Source organism: Colletotrichum orchidophilum (assembly GCF_001831195.1).
Source record: "Colletotrichum orchidophilum strain IMI 309357 chromosome Unknown Scaffold_39.1, whole genome shotgun sequence".
In the NCBI taxonomy this organism is placed as follows: domain Eukaryota; kingdom Fungi; phylum Ascomycota; class Sordariomycetes; order Glomerellales; family Glomerellaceae; genus Colletotrichum; species Colletotrichum orchidophilum.
The window spans coordinates 75,567-89,284 of NW_019172995.1; the positions used below are offsets into that span (position 1 = coordinate 75,567).

The 13,718-nt window shown below is 54.2% G+C and overlaps 6 protein-coding genes across 6 annotated transcripts; 2 read left to right on the forward strand and 4 right to left on the reverse strand.

The window, feature by feature from the left end:
- Positions 1-1,094: 1,094 nt before the first annotated feature.
- On the reverse strand, positions 1,095-2,377 carry CORC01_05570 (actin; the record flags this gene model as incomplete). The annotated part of the gene is made up of 3 exons (XM_022617213.1): positions 1,095-1,481; positions 1,537-1,989; positions 2,069-2,377. The coding sequence occupies 3 exons, from the start codon at positions 2,375-2,377 to the stop codon at positions 1,095-1,097; spliced, it is 1,149 nt and encodes a 382-aa protein (XP_022476227.1).
- Positions 2,378-3,189: 812 nt separating this feature from the next.
- Positions 3,190-3,519, reverse strand: CORC01_05571 (uncharacterized protein; the record flags this gene model as incomplete). The annotated part of the gene is made up of 2 exons (XM_022617214.1): positions 3,190-3,262; positions 3,326-3,519. The coding sequence occupies 2 exons, from the start codon at positions 3,517-3,519 to the stop codon at positions 3,190-3,192; spliced, it is 267 nt and encodes an 88-aa protein (XP_022476228.1).
- Positions 3,520-4,823: 1,304 nt separating this feature from the next.
- CORC01_05572 (GPI biosynthesis protein family Pig-F) lies at positions 4,824-5,657 on the forward strand (the record flags this gene model as incomplete). Its single annotated transcript, XM_022617215.1, has 2 exons — positions 4,824-5,183; positions 5,241-5,657. 2 exons carry the CDS (start codon positions 4,824-4,826, stop codon positions 5,655-5,657), a joined length of 777 nt encoding a protein of 258 aa, XP_022476229.1.
- A 2,381-nt stretch (positions 5,658-8,038) lies between these two features.
- Positions 8,039-8,264, forward strand: CORC01_05573 (uncharacterized protein; the record flags this gene model as incomplete). The annotated part of the gene is made up of 2 exons (XM_022617216.1): positions 8,039-8,162; positions 8,215-8,264. The coding sequence occupies 2 exons, from the start codon at positions 8,039-8,041 to the stop codon at positions 8,262-8,264; spliced, it is 174 nt and encodes a 57-aa protein (XP_022476230.1).
- Positions 8,265-9,955: 1,691 nt separating this feature from the next.
- Positions 9,956-11,519, reverse strand: CORC01_05574 (uncharacterized protein; the record flags this gene model as incomplete). The annotated part of the gene is made up of 3 exons (XM_022617217.1): positions 9,956-9,985; positions 10,085-11,229; positions 11,426-11,519. 3 exons carry the CDS (start codon positions 11,517-11,519, stop codon positions 9,956-9,958), a joined length of 1,269 nt encoding a protein of 422 aa, XP_022476231.1.
- A 950-nt stretch (positions 11,520-12,469) lies between these two features.
- On the reverse strand, positions 12,470-13,327 carry CORC01_05575 (short-chain dehydrogenase/reductase SDR; the record flags this gene model as incomplete). The annotated part of the gene is made up of 2 exons (XM_022617218.1): positions 12,470-12,626; positions 12,771-13,327. 2 exons carry the CDS (start codon positions 13,325-13,327, stop codon positions 12,470-12,472), a joined length of 714 nt encoding a protein of 237 aa, XP_022476232.1.
- Between the last annotated feature and the right edge of the window lie 391 nt (positions 13,328-13,718).

Below are 13,718 nucleotides of genomic sequence, written 5' to 3' on the forward strand. Positions count from 1 at the left end.
TACCGACCAGTAAAGATCTTGGGTAGGCTTTCACATTACCCCCTACATGTCCTACACCTCGCAGGTCGTGCCAGCCTTGCCTTGCCGCCCACCGGGGCGATCCCCAATTTCACATCCACAAAACTCACCTTCTCACACAAACAACTCCAAGAAACCAACATCATTCATCGCACCTCTCATTGAAAAACATTACGAGTATGAATATGACCATACGGTACGTACTGTCAAACTTTGCAAGTTCTAGACCCCAGCTCCAGGAGTGAACCCAGATAGACCGTTGCGGTGACTCACTGATATCGGCCGAACCACCCTTACGTATCTATCCCTCGTATGCCCAACACCACATTTCCTGACGTCTGAGAGAAGCATGCGACCAGACAAGGGAGGGACAGGTGCTCGGTGGGGAAAGAGAAGTTTTCATAGATTAGACAGAAGAAAAGAAGACCATTGACGCTATTTTGGCGAGACACGGAGGTAAGGTTGCGGGTAGACTAAACTACTACAGTCCAAAGAAAAAAGAAATATTTCGATCCCAACGCACACCCCCCTGGTTCCTATCAGACACATGTCAAGCACACTTACCAACCCGACTGCTATTCATTTTATACGGCTAGCTGCTTTCATCCATTAGGTACGGCATTGTGTGGTCAAAAGCAAAGCACGAACTGCATGCTGATCAAAGAGACAACAGGTTCGGGTATCATTCTCAACTTTCTAGCTGACCATTACCTCATATGCTGCCATTGCCTACAACACCGGCTCTGCGAAGGCCGTCATCTTTTTGAGAGTGGGTAAATCTCAAATCCAGCTAATCGTATCCCTCTCTCCCTCTCACTCTCTCATTTCTCTCTCCCTCTCAGCTTCATGACATCTAAACTCCATCTACTCATCCGATTGCCCCTTGTGTCTATCACTGGGTCCAAATGGATGGCGAACACAGCTCTAGATCTATAAACGTCGACGGGAGGGGGGCCAGGAACGCCGTCTGGAGACCGCTTCATCGATATAATTCAAAAACAAGAGCCGTCTCACGTAAGCTTGGTGTGAATGATTTCCGGGTTTTCGTGCCAATCGTCGATGCTCACCCACATCTGTCAATAGTTGTTAGCCTCTTGATTCCGTAGTGCGTTGAGTCCACGACAACACGCGAGCAGAATGCAACTTGCCTTCCGGAAAGTGCTGAGACCAGCCAAAATACTTCCACCGATCCATGTCGAGTACTTGCGTTCTGGCGGTGCAAAAATCTTTATTCTCATGTCCTTGACAGCCAGTCGTTGCAGCTCCGTCAGCAAACGGTCACCGAAGCCCCTGGTCAGCGTGCTGCCGCCGGAGAGCACGATGTTGCTGTAGAGCGACTTGCGCAGGTCGAGATCCGTCCGGTTGATGGCGTCGACAACAATCTGGTGTACGCCAGGGTACTCGAGGCCAATGATTTCGGGGTCGAAGAGGATTTCTGGCGCCCTGAATCGTTCCGCACCGATCTGTAGGCGTAGTTAGCTTACCCATTCTTGCCCGTGTCAATCACGAGAGACTGACCTTGAGCTTGTGGCCATCCGGGAGGACATATTCGACGCCCTTGGCCGGATCCGTCCTGTTTGCCCACTCCTTCTCCTCTTTCCTGGGGTCGTGGGCGACATAAGTGACGGACTCCTTGATGAGCCGCACAACCTCCTTCTCGGCGCTGGTGTGGAAGACGTAGCCGCTCTTCCTCAGCAACATTTGCATGTACTCGGTCACGTCGCGTCCGGCCACGTCTATCCGCCTGATGCTGCTCGGCATGGCGAAACCCTCGTACACCGGCACCGCGTGTGACACTCCGTCGCCCGAGTCGAGAACAATACCAGTCGTCCGGCCGCTGGCGTATAATGAAAGAACGGCCTGAATTGATGTGTACAGCGCCGGGACGTTAAAGGTCTCGAAGAGGATTTGGGCCGCCGTGTCACGGTTGCTGCGAGGATTGAGGGGTGGTTCGGTCAGGAGGACGGGATGCTTTAGGTAAGGTTAGCATCAAGAGCGGATGCGGTGCGTCTCGCAAATCGAAGGGGCCCGTCATCTGTTCCAAACGAACCTCTTCACTGAGCGTCTTGAGGCCTTCGCCGTAGACGTACTCCCAAATCTTCTCCATGTCGTCCCAGTCCGTGACGATGCCGTGCTCCAGCGGGTACCTGATCTTGAGCAGGCCTCTAAGCTCAGTCGCCGCCTTCTGACCGATAAACACCTCGCCCTCGAGCGCGCCGGCGAGCACTCTCAAGTGCTTTGGCCGGCCAACGAACGAGGGGAAGTAGCATTTGGGGAGGTCGTCGCCTGCGAAACCGGCGCGGATCGTACCGGAACCATTGTCCAGGACAATGGGCGCGTTGTGCAGCGAATCCGTCATCTTGCGAGATGCATCCGAAAATAAAAACAACAGGGTCTCAGCTGTTTACTCCTCCAACTTCTGGGACCGCTTGTCGTTCCTGGCGCTGGTCGTTTCGTTTCGTTTTGGCGGCGGAACCCCTTTGTTTGTTGGTCGGGCGGTGACTCCAAGTGGGGGCGGCTCGATGCTGCCTAGATGGCTTGTTGGCAGTCAACAGCAAGCCGTCCTCGGGATAGTTATCAGGTCAGTGGCGCCCGATTCCCAGGTTTCGTCGCAGGATCGTGGTCGTAGTTGCTCGCTTGGGGATGCGGTAGTGTTGTCAAAATGGTCAAAAGTGGCAGCTTCAACACGACGCGGTAACAATCCGGGGAGCTGCATGGGCGCGAATGAGGGACTAGGACATAAGTGGAGTAGCGCGATTTGGAGCTTCCGTGCACGGACCTCCCGGGGTCTATTGTAAGTGAATAGGAACCTGGGACGAGAGTCGCACTTAGGTGACGATTACTTGAGGTGAAGGACATATCAAGACTTCGAGCGCACATGTTCAATTAATCTACACAAGTTCAATGTTCAATGGTTATCTACAAAAATAAATTATTTCACGATGCATGCAAAGTTTGGCAGTTTATTGTTTGAACAAAGTAAATTATGCATGGTCCGTATGGACTTCTACCGATGCTGTAGGTATCCAAGAAGCCCCCCGAACGCCTTGACATGCTTCAGATATGTACTGGTATCTCGAAAATGTCCCAAATTTCCAAATGTAACTTCCAACTCCTGTTTCGTTTTTGCCAGTCATCCCATATTCAGGGATGAATTGTTACAGAGGCTGCTCACATGCGGCCGTCCACAAGCAGCATGCTAGCGTAGGGCCAGCCGAGGATGCCGAACGCGAGAGGGAAGAACCTGTTCAATTCCATGTTAGCCACTATTGTCTCTCTTGTAACAAAGCCTGTGATGGCTGCTTACATTACTGCGGTAACGGCACGCTTCTTGATCATGGCACCGTAGTAGGGCTTGGCGTGAACACCAGTCTGGGACATTCTCTGGAAGGGATGGGGCTCGAAGGAGCGGGCGACATTGCGCATGTTGTGGAGGAGAGAGAATTGTCTGCGCTGGACAGCAAAGCGAGCAGCGTTGCGGGCGGCAAAGGCGGGAGACATTTTGAGTGATGGTTGGGGGAGTGGGTTTTTGTTGGTGATAAGTCAAGAGACTTCTGATTTGATTGAGAGGAATGAGATGGAATGTAATACACTCGTACAAAAGATGTAGTGGAGAGTTTGTTTGGTGGTTGAGTTGAGACTCTGTTTGGTGTTGTTGATGTGTGATGATGATGAGAACGGGAATGGGAACACGATAGACGGGAAGCTACTTCGGATCTTATACCATGGAAAGTATTGTGCCTTCAACCCGCATACTCACGAGATCTGTGAATCTTGACAAAGGATTCCGGGATTTCCAACGGCAAACGCCTATTGTGGGCAGATGGACGGGCAGCTTTGCCCGTAAGATTGCCGTGCCTGGGCGGGAACGAGCGAGGCTTCCAATCTGGGCCGGGTCAAAGATCATGCCATCCCATCTTCCAAACGGATCCTTCAAAGCCAGGGCCAAGGGTTTGGTTTTCTGCAGCAAAAGGGTGTGAATCATGAACGACAACTATGTCTCACCCAATAGGCGCAGCCGCGAAGGGGGGCAACCGCAGCGCTGGAACTGTATGGTGGTTCGCAAAGCCCGAGTTGGAGACCCGTTTGGATTCCAGCCGTTGGCACAAAAAAAAAAAAAACAGATGTTGAGTGATCAGGCGTTTTCGGACGGTTTCCCGACGACTGCCAACATTAATGGGGTGATGTGGTCTGACGGGAGACACCGAGTACGAGCTCTGATTGGGTAGAAGCGGGGCAAAGAATCCTATGCCAATGATATGATCGCCATTTCCTTCAGCTATCGAACCACAGGCCCCGACCGGCTGGGTGCACTGACGAGGGTGAATCCGGGGAAAGATTGGCAGCTGCCTTGCTTCCGAGTTGACAGGTTTGTGTCCTTCAGAACCCGAAAAGGAGACGATGACAACTTTGAGATGCACGCTCTTGATCCAAAGAAGGTAATTTGTGAGACAGTATCCATAGGTACCTCGGCACCTCATCTATGACCCCAAAGGTGTCGCCGATTACCTTAGCAGAGGTTCTTACAGCGCTTCACCCGCCCGAGAAATGTGTGTCTTAGGTAAGCAAACGGATTCATGGACCGGGGGTTCGTTATCAAACACTTCGCGATTTATCACCATGTGACCCGGGCGGGTCCGACAGCACGGTGCTCGACGCGCCGTTCCGGTATTTTTCCTGAGCCGTGGCCTTCCGGGTACCCGTTCACGAAATAAACCCGTACCTAGTCTTCGATCGACCGAAAGACCGACGAGTCTGGGTTCCGAACCCGACCGATATCGATCGACTCACATACTTCCCACACCATGCCACTGGTCGATTCCGTGACGATGTCAGCGCCATCATCATCAAAGGCTGCCTCCGACGCGGGCAAGCCGAGAGACGGCGGACTGCATCCTGTCCACGCCCTGGCGAGCCCTGCTGCGCAGGTTGTCCGACACGTCCAGCCGGTGCTCATCTCTGGCCTCTTCCTCGCGCAGTTCAGCTCCTTGGTCATCGACCCCGTGCGAACCCTTCAGAACTCGCTCCCGATCGTCGCCGCGATCCAGGTCGTCTATGCCTTTGCCAGTCTGCCGGCGGCTGGATCGCAAAGCGCGAAGCCATTGAGGAAGCCTCGGCCGGGCGAGAAGAAGAAGGTTGAGAGCACGGGGCCCAACCCCTTCATTGTAAGTCACAGGCGCGGTCTAATCACGAGGCATAGCTAACGAACGATTGATTCCCAGGCTATATTCCTTTCCCTACTCCTCGCTGTCCTCGTCACGCCAGCCATCCACATCGTCCTCGTCCTCTTCGGCGCCCCCTTTTTGACGCACGTACCGCATACCCTGCTCTGCTCCGCCAACGTCGCCATTCTTGCACTCTTCCCGCTCTTCTACGTCCACGGAGTCGAAGCGAGCACCTGGGCAGCTCTCGCCAGCGCGGCGGCACCGTTAGACGAGGCATACGGCGGTCTTGTGGGAGGGCTGTTGGGCGCGTGGCTCGGCGCGGTGCCAATTCCGCTGGACTGGGATCGCGAGTGGCAGAAGTGGCCCGTCACGATTGTCTGCGGCCTCTACGCCGGGTACATCTTGGGCAAGACGATTGGCGGCACGCTGGCGTTTGGCAGGAAAATGGCTAGCTCCGCGAACGACGACGAATAAACTCCTATGGCGCTTCAAGTCAAAGCCAATTGCGAAATATTATATCACAGTCCGTAGTCGGAATAGGCTTGCGGAAGTACGGCACAGTCTGTGCCAACAGCTGTCCGGCGAGAGCGTGGACCCCGCGGCCATGGTCGACACTCTGATGTCAGCTGTGTCATGTACAATACATACTCAACCAAGACTGGGGAGACAGTAGCTTCAACCATGCATGCCTAGGTAGTCTAGAAACCCCCTTTAGAGCTAGTCCAGTGTTGGTCAAACCAGGCTTCCGCGGGGAAGCTGATGTACAATAGTTAGTTAGAGTCGATTGCCAATGCTGTAACTTGGCCCGGCCGAAACAAGAAATAAACGTGTCAATAATAGCCTCGGATCTGGGAATTCAACGGAAACGTGAAGTGTGACAATACATCATTCGCCCCTTGAGCCTCAAGACGTGCGCAAGTGTGGCGTCGCAATGGAAACCGCAAAAATCCAAGGCACACATCAGCCGTCATGGCACACCTCACAATTACCAGCCACAGCCAGGGCTGTCGCAAGTTGCTGGTGACGCCTAGCCCTACGAGTCAACGACGAAGGCGACATTTGAGGATTTGACGTCTTTCGCCGTCTCTGTTCCCCGTTATAGAGCGGGGATAGGCCGCGCCTCCTCCTTAGCCCTGCCAGCTGCCGAACCGGCTTGGCTCCTCTTGCCGCCGGGCCTGACCGGGCCCCTTGCGTCACAAGTCACGAGGGCCTTGGGTTTCATTGGTGAGACATGACTGACAGGTTTTCTGTGTCGTAGAAGGGAGAAAAAGAATTCGGACGAAAGAAGAAAAGGGAATAGAAAATCTTCAGGTGGATCACCAGTGCGTTGCGTCCTTCTCCGCAGCGAGTGCGGACGGACCGATATTCGCTGGAGAGATAATAGCATCAACCCTGACTCCGAGGCCTAGGCAAGGATGAGCGAGACAGGCAATCCCCAAAGTGCATATGTGGCTGAGTCGTCACTCTTGCCCCATAGATCAGCTCTCGGGGCGTGGCGTTGTGGCTCATGACACGCACCTTGAGGCTTGACAGATGCATGGGAGGTCCCCTGACTGCTGGGAGCTGTTTTCACTGGATGACGATGGGTGGAGCCAGGAGCAAAAGGAGCGAGAATAAGAAGAGCGGACCTCACCAGCACGGCGCTAGCAAGGGCTCGGTTGATGACGTAGTACCCACCTTTATCGCGTCCACCGAAAAGAGTTCGCGCAGCTCAGGTAAGGTGCTGAGGTACAGGAGGAAGCAAGCATGGAATTAAGCAAGAATCACTGTGCGCGCTGCTCCAAGGTCGCCGGACTAACCGCACAGAGCCCCCAATGACGGCGGGAAAGCCTGGAAGAGGGGGAATGGAAGGCCGCATAGTGGGTTTCGATGAAGGAAGGATAGATCGGAAACCGAGGTACCATGGTAAAAGAACCTGAGCTTGAACAGCGCGAAAGCGCATAGAGGGAACGACGACGTAGCAGGCGTGCTTGCTATGGAAGCGAGTTTTGGAGGCCAGGCAAGCATCCAATCCTCGTCAGTAGGATGCGAGAAACCTGGCAGTTTACGCTGAGAGGTCCGGTGCAAGGACAAAGGCATTACGTGACAGGCAGCAGGAAGTCCCAGATGCCTTGTCCCTGTACAGAGAGAATACGGTGATACGTCGTGACTTGTAAGGGACTCACAGCTGCTCCGCTCGGGTGCTTGTTTCTGCAGGAAGGAGAGGTGAAAAAAAGAGACAAGGTCATTGCTAAAGTGGGCGGAGGTGTGGCTTGTCCGCAACGCACGGCAAGCGCCATCCCGTATCTTCTCCCCCGTCTACCAAGGCGCAAAGGCCTAGCCAGAGGCCCGGAGCTTGCAGTTCGTGTGCTGGTGCTGCCGCTTGTGCCTTATTTTCCTTGCCGCAGCAAACCGGGAATGAGTCGATGACGCAAGTCCTCTTTCATACCGGTACCACACCCCCAAGCCTTTCCCGGCACGACCAGACGCTCTTGGGAGGCTGCGCTTTGGTGCTTTGGGGGGGGAGGGCATGTCTGCTTGGCCTCACTGGCCTGCCACCAGCGACTGGCTTGTCCCTTGTCAGACGTAAGGTCAGGTTGGTAATGTAGAGCGCGAAGGGGTGGCCCATGCGAGTCCACATCACATCACTGTGAGCTCGTCCTTGCCTTTTTTCTGCGTTGGGTAGTGGCTTCCCAGTTGGCATTGCTCATTCCTGCTATATAACCATCTCTTCCCCAGCCCACTTGCTACTCAGTTCCCCTCCCATACTCAACCAACCAATTTACGCTCGACATCACACATCAGATCTTCAGGATCCCGTCGCGAACTACACACAAACAAACCCGCTTTAGCTGCACTCACAAACATCAACCATCATGCCTTTCACCGCTTCCGATATCTGCAAGATCATTCTTGCCATCATTCTCCCGCCCGTTGGTGTCTTCCTCGAGCGTGGCTGCGGTGCCGACTTCTTCATCAACATTCTGTTGACCATCCTCGGTAAGCATTACTATCTCTCAGACACCAAAAAAACTTTAGCTAACAGCAGCAGGTTACCTCCCCGGTATCATCCACGCTCTGTACATCATTCTGAAGTACTAAGCGATTCGTCGCTGCCAAATTCCCGATTGCAACCGCCTACACGAGAGGACTTGACAATGTCCAGCAGTGGGAGCAACATGACATCTACTCTCAATGGTGTGTGAACATGCCTTCTCGAAGAGAGTGACGCAGTAGGCGGTGGCCGAGCTTTTCAGCGGCCTTGGCTTTCCGTCTCATCCGACAACACTGGGGGATCCTCCTGTGCCAGCTGCAAGGATGCTTGCTGCTGTGCAGGGTTAGCCTTTTACCCCCTACCTCACCTGCTTTTACGTCAACGACACAGCAACGGCCTTTTTTTCATAACTCCTGGCGGTTCCTTTTCACAGACTTTTGTCACATTACGTCTTACCTTGCGGAATGCGACTTTTCGAAACGATTTGTTTTGGGCAGGCATTCAAGACCAGGAGGTGGACGAGGGATTCGCGCTGTGTGTAGCATGCTTAATTCGATACCCGACATATCAATCTCTTCAACTACTTTACCAAAAAGTCCTGACTGTATTCATGAGTGCACCTATACGTGAAATGAGCATATCTGACCCCAACCATGATACAGAGCACAGTCAGATGTGCTCAATACGCGGGTTGGAGAGCCCCACTGTACCAGGCATTGGCGCTGATCCATGTGATGTCATGTTGGTTGCATTGAAACGCTATAATTTGCGCCCATAGAGAATCTAGATCAACGCCAGAAACATCCGACTTTGAGACGCTATTTTGGAGCTTATTTCTCCATGCGATGACTGCGCTCAGATGAGTTTGTGAGTGAAAATAACCTTGTTTCTGCCGTCAAACTGAGCGCCGATAAATGGCCCCCAAATTACTGCGCCTCACTTACCGCTCATCTGCCCTGTCGTTTGCGGTCTGCCTTACGGGTAGACATGTCTATTCTGGGAAATCCAACAGCGAAACGGGTGCCGAGGGACGCGCACGCAAAGTCGCGAAGCAGCTCGGCATTGGGGGTACGTCTAGCATTAGGGAACGGGCGCGAAGCAAAAAGCATCCGTGCTCGGGGGGACGGTGGCTTGGGATTTGGAAAAGCCAAGTGTGGATCCACCTTCCATTGTGGCTGGCTGGCGGCAAGCGCCGGAGGGTGGGTGGGCTTTTGGGATGAGGCCTGTATCCCTGTCCGACTACCTTAGTTTAATTGCACCTGGTAGGCGCAGACCATCGCCGCAACCCAGTTCGTCGTTGCTACGGTGGGAGGACAAGGTTGTTGTTGTATCGATAAAAAAAGAGAAAACGAGATCGCGCGGGTGTCTTGTGGGCCGCGAAGCGCGAATGCGAAAAATGAAGGGGTAAAAGAATACCGAACTTCGAGAGGCACGACGATCCACGCCGTGATGACTCCCGTAATGGCCGAGTCTGAAAAAGTACTTCACGGCTTAGATGGATAGCAGTCATCAGGGTTGAAATTTCTTTATTTAATTCTTTTTTGAGGCCCACTCTGGATGGTCCCTTGGCCCTGGTGATCGCTCCCGCCTTGCTGGGCGAGGGGGGCGGTTGTTCCGGAGTACCCGCCTCCCAACTCTATATGGAGCCTTTCTAGCGATTTGCGATGAACCCCCTTCGTTTCTCGAGAGGGGGAGATCACGGGGAATCACAAAGTCACTGGGTCTTTCCCAATCTACGCAACTGCGGTAAAGCGAGGCACATCTGCCAGAATGGCACAGAGATAGCGGTCACGCAGCATCAAGCTCTTCCGACCTTGAATGATAAGATCTGTGTGTGAACATGCATTAGCCCAACCGCTGCCCGAGGAGAGGTGAGTGGTATCAAAAAAAAAAAAAAAAAAAAGGGAAGGGGAGTGAGTATACTTACATCGTTCTTCCCAACCGTGACGAGATGGTCTTCCGCGACCCTCTGGCCGCCCGCACCCTCGATATACGCAATGGGTGCGTCGCCCATGACCTTGCGCGCCGCCTCGCCCACCGTGGTGCCCTTCTTGACCAGCACGCAGTCCCGGAAGACAAACTTGGACTCGGCAGCGCCGGAGGTGAAGGAGGTGGTGTTGCGCACCGGGAATACCGGGACGAGGCCCAGGATCTCGGCCGCCTTGGAGAGCACCTGCACGACGCCCGTCGACCCGAAGCGGTAGAGCACCATGTCCTTAAGGTTCTCTATCCGGTTGCGGTTCTTCTCGTCCAGCTCTTTGAGGTTGCCCCCAGTCGGGTCCCCCTGCTCTATCAGGTCCTCCCTCGTGTCGACGAACTCGCTGCCCTCTGTGTACTTGATGTATCCCTGCTTGGCCATCTTGCGCAGGAAAATCTCTGAAATGGCCGAGCACAGCACGATCGAGTTGGGGTCCTGCATCTTTGCAATCTTGGCAATGTTCTTATCGGCGTCCGGGTGATCAATCTTGTTGAGCGCGATGACGGTCGGGAACTTTTCGTCCGTAAAGGCGTTGACAACGCGGTCAATCGTCTCGGCGTCCCAGTCCTCGAGCGGCTCCTTGATACCCAGCCTATCCAGCGCCCGCGCGACGACGTTGGACGTGCTGCCGTAACCCGAAAACTGGCCCTGTAGCGTCTCGACGGCCGTCGCCTTGATGGCCATGTGCCGCCGCCGGATCGACCCCCACTTCTCCATCAAGTTGCCCCGGATCCAGGCCACAATCTCGCCGCGCAGCCAGGCAATGTCGACCGAAGGATCGTAGCCGCGCGTCTCTTTTCCCTCGGCGTCGACGGTGCCCGAGGCGTCCACCACGTGTATCAGCGCGTCGGCGTGCCGCAGGTCGTCGAGGAACTTGTTGCCCAGCCCTTTGCCCTGGTGCGCTCCCGGCACGAGGCCGGCGACGTCGAGGAGCTCGATAGGCACCGAGCGGCGGCCGTCAATGCAGGCGCCGTAGTTGGGCCTGCAGCGGTCCGAGACGCCGTGGCGCGCGCAGGCGCATTCTATTTGGAGGTAGCCGATTGCTCTCTGGGGATCGATTGTGGTGAATCTGTGAAGCGGCGCGGAGAAGAGAGCTGGATGTTAGTGTACTGTGCTAGGAACAGGTTTCGCGAACTCGATTATGGGACGAAGGCGGCCGCAAAAGGGAGAAGAATGAGAGCGTACGGGAAGTTTCCTGTTTCACGATACGTCCATCAGCGACCAGGTCGGTGGGCGTCGGTTTTCTCTCTCTCTCTTTCTTTCGGTCGAATGGATTTGGAGGTTACGGACCAACTTTTGACGAGGCGTCTGTGAGACTGTTGAGCGTCGTGCTCTTGCCGGCCGACGGCTTGCCGACCAGACCAATGAGTGGATCTCGAGGCATCGTGTCGGTACGCAAGGTAGGGAGGGGGGAGACGGGGGGAAAGGGGCCGGCGAGTCTCGTCTGCAAGATGATTGTGCTTGTCCTCGCGGTCTCGCGGTGGGCTCAAAAGTCGTTCGAGGGGTAATAAGTTTGCGAAAGGGCGCGCGCATTCTTATCTTTATCGCCGAAACCCCGCTAATGCAATGAGGGGCAGTTCCGAAGGTCGGCGATAAATCTTATCGAGCGGAAATGACGTAGGCGTTAAACCGACATCGACCAAGGCCATTTCGTCAGAAATCATGGACATACTGAAGAGTTGGTGAAAGATGCAGTATGCTATTCAAGGAGGCTACCTTACACATAAACTTAACTCTCAGCTATTCTCCTTCTGAAAAGTACTACGTTTAACACCACAAGAGTGCTTAACAGCCAATGAATGAGTATCGACTCCATACTCTACTAGAGCTGAAATTACCGATGGGTAACAAACGACCAAGTGCGTGCTGCGATGCCGTTGAAAGTTCTTTTTTGTTTGGTGAAATATCAAATTAGTAATCTTGGCGGTGCCTCGCGTCTAGGAGAATGACTTTAGCCAAGGCTCCAACTTACAGGCCAACGTGCCTCTAGAGATGGGCTCCTCTCTAGCATGGTCACCGACCCAGCCAGCTACAGGTACCTGGCAACCTAGTCAAAGATCACATTTAAAAAGATTCTTTAAAAACATTTGTTGGAAAGTTGCAATTTGCTATAGTTGGGCAGCACTTACGGTGTAACTTAGTCAAGTTTACAAGATTCGTTTGATCGCTACAAACTCATTTGGCCAAGCCACTATGTGGTCAAGGCCCTCAATTACACCGGATGCATTCTCATCATCTCCACAGCGTCCATTACGGCAATCAATCTCTCTCTCTCTCTCCCTATTCCTCTTTTCTGCGTAAACGCAGGGTCCCTTTTTCACACAACAGCCGCCGCTAAAACTTCTTGTACTTGCCATCAACAAAGGTAACCGTAGACGGCAAGTCCTGCGCACCCTCGGCAAGCTCCAGGTAAAACTTCCCGTTGGACTCGGCCCCGGGCGTGCTACCGACAAAAGTACCGTCCTCCTTTCTTTCGTCAGCGTAGAAGAACCTGTTTACGCCCCAACAATGTCTTGTTAGCAATGCGTTCTTTTTCCCTCCTCAAAAAGACAGCAATGGAGAGGGAGAGGAGAGAGGGGGCTTGTGGGGGGGGGATGGATAGAAAAAAAAGTCGAGACCATCGCAAAAAACTCACCTCCAGCCCTTGGTCTCCTTATAAAGCGCATCCGCAGCATTGACCCAATACCAAGCCGCATTCTTCCCGATCCCCGACGTAACCAGCGCAGGCACCGGCCAGACGGTCTGATTCAAGAGATTCCCCGTGTAAATGAACCGGCCCTTCCTCGCCTCCTCCGTGCCCGCCTCGCTCCAACCCCGGACCGCCTCGCCCGCAGCGATCCACGCCGACGAGCTCATGATGTTGACGTCCCGCTCGATCTGCGCCAGCGGCAGGCTGAAAATGTTGTCCGCATCGGGCGGCCGGGACATGGAGGCGGCATTGTAGACGACCACGCGCGGCGCCGTGCCGCCGAAATGGCGCCTCGTTTCGGTAAAGGCAAATGTCACCTGCGACGGGTCGGCGAGGTCGGCGCGGATGCGGAGGTGGCCCGTTTCCGGGTCGGGTGTTGCGGGGCCCTGGGGGAAGCTTCGGGAGACGAGGGCGACGGCGTAGCCTGCCGCGCCGAAGCGGGATGCCACGCCGGCGGCGATGTTGCGGCCTGCGCCGAGGATGAGGAGGACTGGTTTGGACATGTTTCTTTTTCCTTGTTTTTTTCCCCCTCCCTTCTGGTCTTTGAATTTCTCTTTTGTGGAAATTCTAGTTCAGGATTTTTTTTTTCTCAGCAATAGAGAAGGGGCAGTCGCATGTGTTGTCAAGGTAATTCGAGGCCTGAATCTCATGCTCCCCTTCTTCGAAACCATTCGTTTCCCCCCGTTCTTATATGCTCCTCCTCTCAAACCCCCCTTCCCCCTCTTTCATGTCATTGTAGGGTCATTGTAGGACGACACGCTTCCACCACGCACGAGCAACGCCTCCTCATTCGAGAATCCCAAAAAGGACATATCCTATCCAAGGCAGGGTAAGATTGATAATCAGCACGCGGGATAGGACTCGCTGCCGACCAATCCCACCCCTGCACTAAGG